General features: G+C 38.9%; 1 protein-coding gene across 3 annotated transcripts in view; it reads right to left on the bottom strand.

Annotated features, from left to right (window-relative positions):
* aopep (aminopeptidase O (putative)) overlaps window positions 1-13358 on the bottom strand; it is an 88701-nt gene that overhangs the window by 69536 nt on the left and 5807 nt on the right. The window contains exons 3-5 of one of the 3 annotated variants that reach the window (XM_039679925.2): window positions 12200-12366; window positions 11949-12093; window positions 11360-11611 (exon numbers count right to left, since the gene is read on the bottom strand). In XM_039679925.2, the coding sequence (XP_039535859.2) occupies window positions 11360-11611; window positions 11949-12093; window positions 12200-12366 (564 nt within the window). The remainder of the gene's footprint in view (window positions 1-11359; window positions 11612-11948; window positions 12094-12199; window positions 12367-13358) is intronic. The other 2 variants (XM_039679934.2, XM_039679943.2) reach the window with 2 other exon arrangements.

Below are 13358 nucleotides of genomic sequence, written 5' to 3'. Positions count from 1 at the left end.
GTATGCCTTTTTACCTTTTCAGCCAGACGTTCACCTTGCCTGGGTCTGGAAAGAGTTTTTTTCTTCCCCATATGCTTTCTTTACACAATGACCACAGCGACAAGCAGGAAATCAATAAAAAAAGGTTGGCCTTGACTCTTGAATTGAAGGTGGCAGGTGTGCCTTTCATTCATACTGTTATAGTTCCCAGAAGTCATCGATATGTTATTTTAGCGGGTTTCTGTGTGACCAAAGAGTTCTCTAAAGTAGAGCTGAGGGACTTTGAAAAAAGCCTAGTTTCTGGATATAGATGACAGAAAATGTCCAACACTGTTAAGTGGTAAACAACAGACACTTGTTCTTTAAAGGTGGACACTGTTCAAGTGCCAGAAAAAGGGATTTCTTTAGTAGCCACAGAACCTTCTTTTCAGATGTGACACACCAGAGTCTGTTCACTGACCGTCTGATCATCTGACCGTCTAAAAGTAGTGAAATAATCACTGGATTTGTCTAAAATTGAATAGACGGTCAGACAGAGTCTGGAATGGCATTATACAAAAGTGCTTTTTTCTCGCGCGGGGGGTGGGGGGATTTGGGTGGATCGCTTATCTAAAGTATAAAATCAATGGTTACCTGTAAGCCAATCACATAACGCAATTACCTCTCTCTCCAACTTAAACATCCCCTCCATTCAAAATGTTTAACAAACACTCTGCTTGTTCGAGCTTCAGTTTGCAAATGCCAGGAATATTCTCCACAACAGAGCGAATTGCATCCCATATCTCCATATCCGCGGTCGTTTTCGATTTACCCAACCTAAAATACAATCTTAAACTCGCCGCTTAGCATCTACGTCACGGCTCTCAGCCCGCCCTCTGTTCGTTGATTGGCCGGCTGGCTTCAGGCCAGAGGAAAACTGAGAGATAGGTCGCTATAGACCATTTTGCAAGATGTAAACAACACTGGTCCAGAAACACTTCCTGTAGTTGTTTTCTTTATTTCACGTGTAAAGAAACCATCTTAAAGATGTTGTTTAACTTTTTGATTCAGTTTTACATGTTCTGTTGGTTGTATTTTATCCCAGCTTTTATGTAGTGTTAAAAAACTGAAACAGGAAGTGCTTCTGGACCAGTGTTGTTTACATCTTGCAAAATGGTCTATAGAGAGCCTAAGTCCCGCCCCTCCACTTCCGGCTCATGGGACCTTTATTTCGGAAAAAATATGTGTGGTAGTCATTGGCGAGAGACAACTTATCTTTTTATTCCGTCTGAACTGTGCCCTGAATTACACATATGATGTTTGTCAATTTAAAAAATAATTCTGAAAGTCAAAAACATCGCAGTTTGTCATAAAACACAAGAGTAACTTTTAGTTTTACATGAAAATCGCTCAATGAACTATACATCTCCCAGGAAGCGAAACAACGAGGAGGATCCGTTCCTCGTATGTGTGCAGTCTGGTACAAAACACTCAGGCATGATGGCGTAACATTACGATTATAAGGTAAGACTATAGAAACAATGACAGACATTAGCCTCAGTAAAGTTAGCTTCATTCATTGAGAGCAAATGTGCGCCTTTGGGGTTTGTAGTCTTTGTAATTACGTATTTTCACAGTCATATACCTCAACGGTTTTACATCAAACTGCGACTTTCTTTACTTTAAAATGTATATTTTAAATTGACAAACAGCAAATGTGTAATTCAGGGCACAATTCAAACGAGATCAAAATATTTGTTGTCTCTCGCCATTGACTACCATACAATATTTTTTTCCGAAATAAGGTCCCATGGTGGTCGACCGGAAGGGGAGGGCTCTCTATCTCCGACTGAGTACAGAAGCGAACTGAAATTGAACGGAAGTACGAAGTCTGACGTAGTCAGGCAAAGATAGACAGACCATCCAAGTAAAAGTTCATCCAAAACTGAACTACTACACAGGTTCTGATACCACACAAAAGCAAGAACAAAGTAAATAAAGTCAATAAACCAAAAATTCCTGGAGGATTTCTGTACTAAAATATTTAAGAATCACATCATTACATCAGAGAACATAATCCCCACCTGCCCTGTAATTACCAGAGGAAACACTGAAAGTGGAATGTAATGGTTCAGATTTCAAACGAGGCAAAATCATCATCATACTCTCAACATGGAATGTCAGAGTTATGGAGGAGGAAAACTAGGTGGGACTAGTCTACAATATCTACAATAAGCCTAATTGTGTTTATTGGTACCCAGCCTAATTACATTTTATTTTTTCAGTAAAAATATTAAACATACAAGATAACAAGATACTCGAGAAGCAAAATTTACAGAAAATTAAGTTTGTCATCATTTACACACCCTCATGTCATTCCAAACCTGCATGACTGAACACACAAAACAATATTGGATCCCATTGGATTTCATTGTGAGGACCAAAAAAAAAATTGTTTAAAAAAAAAATGATGCCAGCCTGGTTTTTGTAAAATCATACTAAATGAACTAGATACCAAAGTGAAGCTCATCCTTATCTAGTACAGTACAATTCAGAAGTTGAATAAAACAAAGATAAATGGCATAAGTTTAACAAGTAAATATTATGTCAGTCTTTATCCTTCACAATTTCACATTAAATTTATTTTTGTAGTTATTTAGAAAATGTACTAAAAATTGTACTTATGAATACATGTTAATTCAACTATAACCTTGGAATTGTATGTGAACTCAATACTTCAATGCATTATATCATGTATTGAATTGTATGTGAATTTAATACTTCATGCATTATATCATGTATACTTGAGACTGTTGCTCAATCATTGATTATTGCTCAACAACTGCACATTGTAACTCTAAAAAGCTAAAAAGGTAAGAACACTTTTAAACTACATCATACAGTGATAGAAAAGCACTAAAGGGCACCAGCATCCAACAAATGGGTAGTTCTGCCCCTGAATTCAGATCATTAACCACTAGGCAATGAGCAACTGTATGAGCTAGTGCCATTTCAGACATTCAAAGCCATATTTATCTTCACCCCCCGTCTCCTCAAAGTGGCTCCATAATGTGCTGCCTGCACTTATTCTTTCTCTTTGTCTCTTATTTAATTTCCCACTCTCCTCAGTCTGATTGCATGAGCTTATTATAGATGGAAAACCCTGGAAGAACCTCACGGAACAAACCTGATCAACCACAGTCCCTTTTCTTCCTGGCTTTCAGGCTTTAATGGGTGGTATTCCTGTCTAGACTGTAGATTAAGTTGTGGAGCTGCAAAATGAGGTGTGATTCTCTCTGTAGGCCCTGTGGGATCCTTTGCATGCCAGACCTTTTTAGGACAGATCACATGTGTCAAACATGTAAATCCTTGGAATAAATACCCACACACAAAGGCCGCTGCAGTGCAGAGACCATCAGGATTTGTGGCGTACGCTCCATGAAGCAAGCGCAGCCTGCTGCTGATCACAACAACAATGCAATCCATATGTAGACGTTCTACCTACCATATGAGTGGGAAATCTGGAAAATAGACCCACGCTCGCATCGCTGCCGATGTTTATCGCAAAGTGCCTCATGGCACCATTTTAACTTGATTGCTCCACATTAACGTTAGAGAGGATTGCTGAAGAGCGTTCGTAAGCCGAGCCGGAGGCGCTCATCAGCGCCAGAAAAACCATCCGGACTGAGAAACAGCAGCAGATGTTTATGCGAAGCTTACAGTGTGCAAGGCCCCATTATGTGAGCTTCCTTCCAACGTTCAAAGCTATCTTATGAGTGAAGTCATTGGTTGAGAATGCAGAATTCTGGAACGCGTGGAATGCAGGGCACTGACAAAAGACTAAATGAAATCAAACTTGACCCCGTTTACTTTCTTAATACAATATATTTGTCTTTGTAATCTTTCATAAAAATCCAACTATAACAACACTAAAACAACTTTTCAACTGATTTCATCAATCCCTCTTGTTTTTCAGGCTCCTCTGATCCACCCACTCTGTATTTTGTTCTCATTTAAAAACTTGCTTCACCCAAAAATGTCAGAATAATGCATATACACAGCCACACACACGCGAAAGCACGCACACACACACACACACACACACAACAATCAATCAATCAATTCCTGATGGATAAAATGATGGCAAAAGCCTCAACCAACAATATTCTTTCACTCAGAAATGCATCAGATTACACAACTCTGCAAACCAGGGTTATTATAGTTGACTAAAACAAACAAAAAAAAACCATTTTGTTACTTGAAATAAAAGAAACGTTGAAAATAAATAAATAAATAAAATAAGAAAAATACAAGGAACACGAATACTAAATATTAATTAAAAACTATACTGATAAAATAACATCAGTATTTATCAGTAATTATTTAGACTCCTCCACAAGAAAAAAAACATGATGTGAAATAGCTAAAGAAATCTTCAATGAATGGTCTATTCACACAAAGAGCAAAGCAATTGTCTTTCGGGTTGAACATTCACACCAAAGCAAAGCAAATTCACACCCGTACAACAGATGGTTCAACATGAACGCACCTTTCCATTGCTCTGCCATCTGGCTATCAGAAGCAAAATATACCCTAACGTTGTTCTTACTAAAATAATTTTTCTGTTAACTTTTGTTGAACGTACTTAAAATTTCTTAGTAATCTGTACTGTTTGCATGCTATGCCTTCGTTACTCAGAAAAACCTTGTAAACATTACTTGACTGGTTTGAGTACCATTTTCCCCCACCCCTCACAAAACTTAAATGGATCAAGTAAGAATAACTTGATGCAATTAAGTTATGCTTACTTAATGAAATTAAGGCAACGAGTTTGCACAATAAAATTAAGTAAACTGAACTAATTGGTTTTTAACACAAAATAAAATAAATAAGTAAAACAACAGCAAAAACACTTGAACATAAAATAAGATAGAAGAAGTTATTAATGTAATATTTCATTGTACACATTTGAGAACAAACTAAAATATATTTGTATTATTTATTTCAGTGACAACAGTCTACATAAAATTAAGTTTATATGGACTTTAGCTGGTTAACCACAGTGTCAATTTCAGGTTCTTGTTTATAAGTGCTTTTGCAAATCTCTCTCCAGCTTCACTCCACTGGTAGGATGATTAGCTTGAATCTAGCAATAACACCCTCTCCTAGTGTGCAACAGACTTGTAAAGATTCTGTGCTTGGATTTGTTATATTTGTGTCTGGTCGGAGGTCTGGGGGAAGAAAGGCAGCTTTCTTGGCTCGGAGAATCAGATTAAACGCAATGGCAGGCGCTATTACGGTGTCATCAAGTGATTCATACACATAGCAGGGACATCTGCCCAGTCTTTGAATGGCCTCATCCATTCTGGATTTTCGTGTGGTAGATGCTCCTCCAGGGATGCTGGGTAATGGCTCCCCACCTCACACTTTGCTCTAGTTTACCAGCCTCTAATGCCACTCCTACTGCCTTAAATCAGCCCCAGGGCCAAATAAACTCTCTCCGTGCCATCCAGATTTGATTCATTTAGACGCACGTTCTGTCCCACACAGCAATATCCATTTGTTTTCTTATATAGCTCTCTATTTACAGTGGAGAATATGGTCTGGTCTGAAACTGGAGCGAGAGGCTCCATCCACACCAAAGAAGACAGTTTTTTGGAATCAACCTGTCAATGAAGACGTGGCGGGGGAAAAAAAGGGGCATGACTCAGGCTGGCTTTCCAAAAAAGGGGTTAAGTATGAGACGGATAAAGCAAGGAAGCAAGGGCCGCTGATAACAACGCAGGAATGTAGTACTAATAACAACCTGCTTTCTAAATCGGATGCAGCTTATTTACATTTAAAGAAAGAGGAGAGGATTTACGGCGGACGTGGATCCAGGCAAGTGAAAAAGCACCAAATGATTTCAAAACAGCCTAAAACATCTGTCAGCTTTTTAAACATGCTTCCCTGTCCACCAGGTGCAGGCATGCTCTGAATTCTTTTTCTTTCTGTTTCTTTTTTTTCACACACAGCCAAAGGAGGGACAGAAAACCCTCTCTGTGGACTCTCGGCAGAGAAAAACATCTCATCCCTGACAATTTGATTAACAGACATCTTTCGTGCCAAAGTCCCCCTGGTCTGAAAGATGCACTCTGTCACACACTTCTTAGGTTACTCAGCAATCAGAGAGGAGTGAAACAAGAAAGTAAAGCGCGCGAGAGAGAGAGAGAGAGAGGGAGCGAAAAGAAAGAGCGAGAGAATAGGCTATTTAAGTGGTGTTATCTCAGCCTTCCGAGCTCCTTGGCTATTCCAGCACATTCCAAAAGCTTCACATCCGTCGTCCACATTACGCTCCGCACCCATGGGACTCCACTTTCCTTTCCCCATATGGTCATTTTAAGGCTAAAGGAAGGGTATGTCAGCAAAGAAATGAGTTTGGTACTAGATAGACATTACAATGAGTTAAGTGCTACCTGTAGCCACTAAAAAACCTAAAACACGTCCAATACCATCAAAACTTAGCCAGAGTCTCCAATTATAAACCAAATTAATGCTGAAAAGTGGAACTACATCATTGTTTGGGACATTCATGTGTGGCCCAATCAGGATATCTAATTAGACCTTCCCTCTCGGTAGAAAAAAACATATAATATTTGGCCAATTTCGACAACCAAAGGCAGAGGCAGCTTGATTATAATAAGAGCATTTCATGCAGCCACAAACTCGCCGATATTAAAATGTGAGCCTACATTTAAATAATGTTTTTGCTTTTTCATTACCCTTGGTCCACATAATGCCTGTGTTATTCAGAACTTCAAAATCCAATCATTTATGGCATGCAGTTATAATCTAACATTCTCTGGTGAGTCAGAACGTATGAAGGATGATTAATCCGCCCTTAAACATTTTGAATCCCAAATTTGCCGCATGTGGGTGGTGCATGTTTCTAAAACTGGTAAAAAATTGTATATTGTTAATCTTTGGAGAGTTTACATAATCATAACTGCTGAATACAAAAATCACTTCAAAGTCCTAAATCACGTTGTCCTACCCTGCGTACTATATGTAGCGAAAAGGCTGGCGTGCAAACGCAGCTCGTGAACAGCAAACACAGCACCTCTGGGAAACAAACTTCTTCTTTATTCCTTCTATGCAATTGCTGACTACCTGTTCAGGTGGTGAAATATGAAGAGTAGGTTGCCCCCAGGCTGAAGGTCTCTACCTCTCTGGGCAGAACATACTGTACCACCTGCTCTTTCCTCCAACAAATAGCCAACATGAAAAGCATTTTTGCCCCCAAAACTGCTCAAATCCAGATGGAGCACATAATTCACTTATACAGTAGTAGAATGACAGATGTGTGTGATCATTTTGACGTACTTCATGTTCAATACAAGCTCAAAGAACAGCATTTGTGGCACAACAAATACAAGAAGATAAAACTAGGGGCTAATCTGAGGCACTTACAATGTAAGAGCATGTAGCAAATGTTTTGATCACAGAAGAAATGTATACTGTAGCTAATAATAATAATAGTTAAAGCACTTCTATTCTTCTGTTAGAGCTTGTAAATTATTTGAGCCGTAAAGCCGTTGAAATCATAATTTCTAGTTGTTTTAGGTTTGTAGAATTTACATCATGGCAACAAAATGATAAAATTGGAAATAACACACAAATTCATGTTAACACAAATATTATTATTGTCTTGTGGCTATCCTAAGATTTTAACGTTTATGGATTAGTCCCATTCACTTCAATTGTGAGTGCCTCCAAAAAGTTGAAATGCAGGTTGAATTTAAAGGGGTGATGAACTGAGACATCAAATTTTCCTTGAGCTTTTGCCATCTAAGAGGACATCATATTATAAGAATATCCAACTGAAAACATCCTTGTTAGTCCAATAAAAGCTTTTATTGACACCAGCCCCAGCAAACGATTTTTTCAAAGTGGGGAACTATGATGTCAAAGAGGATAAAAAACCACCCCCGCAGAAGAAGATCAACGCCTACTTCAACACGGCCAGTTTAGCCCCGCCCACCGATTCGCGCATTACACGCATAGCTAAATAACATAGATGCCTACCTCGTGATGACAAACCGGATCGAGCTACCAAGCAATAAACATGCCGTTTACAAAATATTGTGCAGTGCCTGTTTGTGGAAGAAGACAGTCCCTGCATTCTGGGTCGAAAATGTATGGGCGAATCGTTCCGGTTGCCATTTTACAACGTTGAACGTTTTCAAAACAATTTCCCCCATGTACACCGACAAGGTGAGTTAAACTCATTATAATATGCAAAACTGTTATCCACTCACTGCAGTGGGCGTTTACTTCCAAGTCTTCAGTGCGAGACGCCCATAAAAACCGAGCGTTTCTGAGATGGGCTCAAAACTAGGGTAGGAAATAGCCTATTACTTATTCATTTTGATGTTTTTGAATGCAAAAACCAAGCAAACGTCATAAGTTCACCTCAGACAACAATATAATAAAATTTAAAAAGGCAGTTCATGACCCCTTTAATTTGTAGTATTCAACTTTGTAACAGCCATTTGCCCTATAAATTTAGCTTAAATTGTATTGAATCTGGAATATTCCTTTAAGTTATGAAGAGCTACTGAGCTTTTTAAGGCATGATTCTGCATATAACATTCCCCTCCCCCACCCACCCACAAACACACACACTCTCTCCTCGGGTGCCAGTCCAAACCGCCTCAGAGTTCAGACAGATCTAACAGGCTATATAAGGTCAAATGCTAGTCACAGCATTAGTGTAATTGCCAAGTAATTGACCGAGATGAGCTATTTATACAGTGTAAATGTACACAAAATGCACTTCAAGTGGGTTACCAATTACTCATGATGCATAATATTTAGCAGGAACATCTCAGAATTCCTTTAACCTGTCTCTCTACAAATAATTTATGTAGATATCTGAATATCTTCCAAAAGCACAACAGGTGGTGTGCTTGTCTTAGCATACAGCAACAATCCAATGATAACTTAATTAGCAGCTGCAACAATACAGCTTTGGATTCTACATAAAAGACATCAGTAAATAAACCTATTACCCACATACTGTCACTAAACACCTTACATCATTGACATGAGCGTGGGAAAACACAATGAAATAAGATTTCTCTAAGCTGCAGAAGCCCTCGGTCTCGCAGAAAAACAGCCGATGCCCATATTTGCCCATCTGGCATATGAAGTATTCCAACTATGACCTGCTGTGGCGTAAAAGAGGTGTTAAGGGACAGAAAGTGAGCGCCTTCAAAGTTGAGGAAAGCGCTGTGCCCTTCCTCTGAAGATCAGAAGATACGAGCATCTTGTGTTTACGTCATCACCTCGAAACTTCCCTACGTGATCGGTCAGCCATACACAGGATGGAAGTGTGATGATGTTCCTCGCAGTAATATTTCCTCAAGCTTCAAAAAGCCTGTCATCAGATTCTAGGACTTCACGAATCAGACTCGGAGGAATCGAGCCAAGAATAACGTCCCGGTGGGATTGCTGTTTTTTCTGCACTGGGACAGCAGTCATTCGGGTATTTGGGAGGAAGCACAGTGCACACTATCAGGCCTGGCCTTTCTTGACTTCTTAATCTTTACTTCCTTCCCTCCAGAGAACCACCAGCAGCACCACTTGTACGTCCAAAACCCCAGCTGCAAGTGAACAAGCATGATATAAAAGCAGATATTGGCTTGCCCCCAAGGATTTGGGCCCACATACTTCCCAATTTTCAGATTAAACAGCTCCTGTCTCTGAAGTGGTTCCAGGAGCGAATGGCTTTTGTTGCTGGAAATAATCAACACATCCTCTCCCACATCCTGGGGGATCGGCATCTCAAAGTGCCCCTCTCCTGGCCCCAAGTGTACTTTGTTGATCACTCTTTTTCGCTCTGATTTGTGCTTCAAGAATGTCCTGGAGGACTGTACCATTCCCTGGAGAAGGGGCAGCCGACTGTCTCCTGCTGTGATCCGGACAGGGCAAAGGACAGGGAGTATGAGTATCCGTTTCTCTCGCACACAGACATATTTCTGTCATCCACTGGCACTTTTTGCAAGGAGGCTAATAAAACCAGGCTGTATTAAACGGTGAGTTAGCTAAATTCTCTTGAGACCAAAAAAAAAAACTGCAGTCCTGAGTCCTGTGCTTCACATTAGCTCAAGCAGAAAAGGAGTAACTAATTCAGGAAAAGAAAAACACAGGAGTGACCGCTGTTAAGATGCATGCCCAGTGCTAATTAGAATGTGACATTTTCTCTCTGTAAATGGCTGGAACCAGCCTGGGGCACTGGGTAATGACCTCATATCCTGTGGAATACTTATTCCTGGACAAGGAGATGGTGGAAATACGGGAAGACCTGCGGTCAACGGCTTTCTTACTAGTGTTTGCTAATATCCAAAGCGATTGCTTCACTGGAAATTGTGTAATGCCTGAAATTCCACATCAAATTCTAGTTAAGGAATGGTTTTAAGAAAACATAGAGCTTGGTATATTGTAAACACAAACAAAACAGAGTGCGCGCATACGATTCATTGAGCATTTCCTGAACAGTGACCTTCCTGAGCAGTGTAAGGAAAATGAGTTTCACTGCAGCCATTTAAACAGATCCAACAGGTTCTCACCACCTAAAGCCACCCAGACTACTAAACGAGCTAAAAGAGCATTTAAATCGGTCAATTCATTAAAAAAAATGTGGCATGCTGGAGGGCATTGCCCAAAAGGAATCAGTGGGAACAGCTGCCAAGCAATGACTTGATATCTACAGTATGTTTCACTTCTAAAAACCTCTGCTTTGCAGACTAAATAAGACAGGTCAGTGTTTTAGTTTACCAATGTTGATGAGATACTACTGATACGTATATGCAGTGTTAACTAACATGAGACTGGGAGGGAGTGTGTTAAAACAGATGAAAACCTATTTTCTGTAAGTTGTTTTCACTGAAAAATAACTGCAATTAAGTTTTAAAACAAAACAATCCAGCCAGAAATAATCATTTAATAATCCTCATTTTTCTTTTTTCCATGAAACACATAAGGAGAAATTTTTTAAAAATGTCCTGATCACTGTTTTCCATGTTTCCCATGCAATAATGATGAAAAGAATAAAATGCACCAAAAAAGCTTCAGAAGACCTGGAATAAAATAAAGTTTGAAACATTTTTTTAATATTTACTCATTGCAATCGCACAAAGGGAGAAAAAAAAAGAATAAAAACCTTTCTCCTTTTGTATTCCAAGGATGAAAGTAAGTGATATGGGATTTGTAAATCATGACATTCCTTTAAGTAGCCAAACAGGGGATAAAACAGATCAGATCAGTTCTACCTCTACACATTATTTATGATTGCTGCACACAACAGATCAAACTAAATATATTATTCCAGAATCATATTTGAGATAAATTCACCATTTACCTGGCCATGCCCAGACTGGAGAACCCTGAGGGAACAATGAGCACATCTAGACGTGAGAATGGATGGACACCAAGAAGAGAGTGAGCTGCGGTCATACAGAGAGGCAGTAGGGGTAGAATCATGTCCTTTGCCTTTTGCAGGTGGCAGGGTGGGGCAAATACCCGGTGAGGAATAACAGTCTGTGTCCTAGCAGCGCTAAGCATGAAGCGACAGGGATAATCCATGTGGGAGCAAACATATTGCTGATCAGCGCTGTCCAAAGAATGCAAAACAGAGAAATGTGCCAATATTAACGTAAAACACACTATAAATGTTCTATCTCAGGATATCTTTATCATCCTTGGTCTGAATGGGCCTTTATGAGTTTTAGATTTTTGGATGAACACACTTTAATGTTGTTAATAATGTTAAATAGCCTCTTGTTCTTGTGGCATTGAATAAAAATGTATCAATGTCATTGGGAGTTTTTTAAATCTTAAAAACTATCAAATTTGCCAAAATAATAGCTGATCTCCAAAAATCTACAAAAAAAAAAATCTGAAAATATTTTTCTAGACTTACACTTAGTCACATCACATGAATAACATACCTGAGTACTTTGACACAAGTTTCGTCTGTCTTTTCCACCTCAAAGTTGGGAACGTTTACTCCAGACTCTGGCCATTTCCCTACTGCTATGGTAAAGGTGGAGGCAGGCATTGGCATCGTAACATAATAATCCCACTGCAGAAAACCTGAACAGAGAAGAGAAAAGGCTTCAATTTTCCATAATAAAATTATTGCACTAATTGCACCTCCATGATTATGTCCTGCTAAATTAGGGTTCCAACTGTAGCCTACCTGTCTCCGCAGGCTTAGGAATGGCTTGATTTTCCCCACTCATAAGAACAATGTAATCACACGGAGCTCTCACACACGCTTGCCACGTTGACATGGCAACAGGTGGCTCCTGGCACGGGAAGAGGGCTCTGTTGTTGATGGGCGAGCCCATGGTATATACACAGCATCTAAACGATAAGGATGGGTACAAATAGTCTGTTACTCTATGCAAGTGTTTCTTGCCATGCATTTCAGAGATGGTTCTAAATCTAAAGCCTCGCAGCATTGATTATACCAAGACATTTTTTTTTTTTTTTGCAGGTTGCATGGCTTACAGCTTGATTCAAGAACAAGTAATTTTAAACGGTTCATTTAGTGAATGAAAAACATACAGCGCAACCCGTTAAGATCGATTCACGAACAAATCATGAATCATTCAAAAGATTCACGAACTTTGAAGTTTTTAGTTTGAATCAATCTGACGAATTCTTCACTGAATTATCTTGAAATGTCACAACAGTTACTGAATAAACATTGCTATCATTACTTTTATTGATGGAATTGTATGTGTACTTTTCAGGGTTCCATTTATTACCATTTTTTTTATTACATTTAAACAATACAAACAATAAGACACAAATAAAGTCATTAATACAGACAACACAATATTAAATAATCCATTTATTACCATTTTATTTTCCATTTTAGGGGTTTTGTGTCATAAGAGAGTTATTTTGGTTCCCCAAGGAACGTTTATAACTTTTAACAGTTATTAACCCTGGTCCATCCCTTTTTTGTTGTTGTTGTTGCCTTTTTAGTTTTTTAGTAAAAAAGTCCAATTGAAATCCATTAATACTGCAATTTTGAATTCCAGTTCATTTTTAATAGTCATAAAACTGTAAAAAAAAAAAAAAAAAAAAAAAACTACTTTGATTCTGTTGGCAGGGCTTCGAGAATAAAACATTTTTTTTACTAGCTTTGTTGCTGTTTTCTTATGGATTTATTATGCTGGTATGAATGACAGTGTGTGGTTTGAATGTGTGTAAGAAAAATATAGTGAGCATATGTAATATTTGAGAGATAAAACGAGAGGTAAGTCTACTGTGTGCAAATCACAAATCCAACCACTGTGTGTGCTAGTGAAGCTTTGCTGGCATCCAACGGGGAAAATTTGGTACTG

This window comes from Pimephales promelas, chromosome 14, assembly GCF_988280905.1.
Source record: "Pimephales promelas chromosome 14, fPimPro1.hap1.1, whole genome shotgun sequence".
Classification (NCBI taxonomy): domain Eukaryota; kingdom Metazoa; phylum Chordata; class Actinopteri; order Cypriniformes; family Leuciscidae; genus Pimephales; species Pimephales promelas.
The sequence above is the reverse complement of the archived record's forward strand: the minus strand, read 5'-3'. Positions and strand labels throughout refer to the sequence as shown.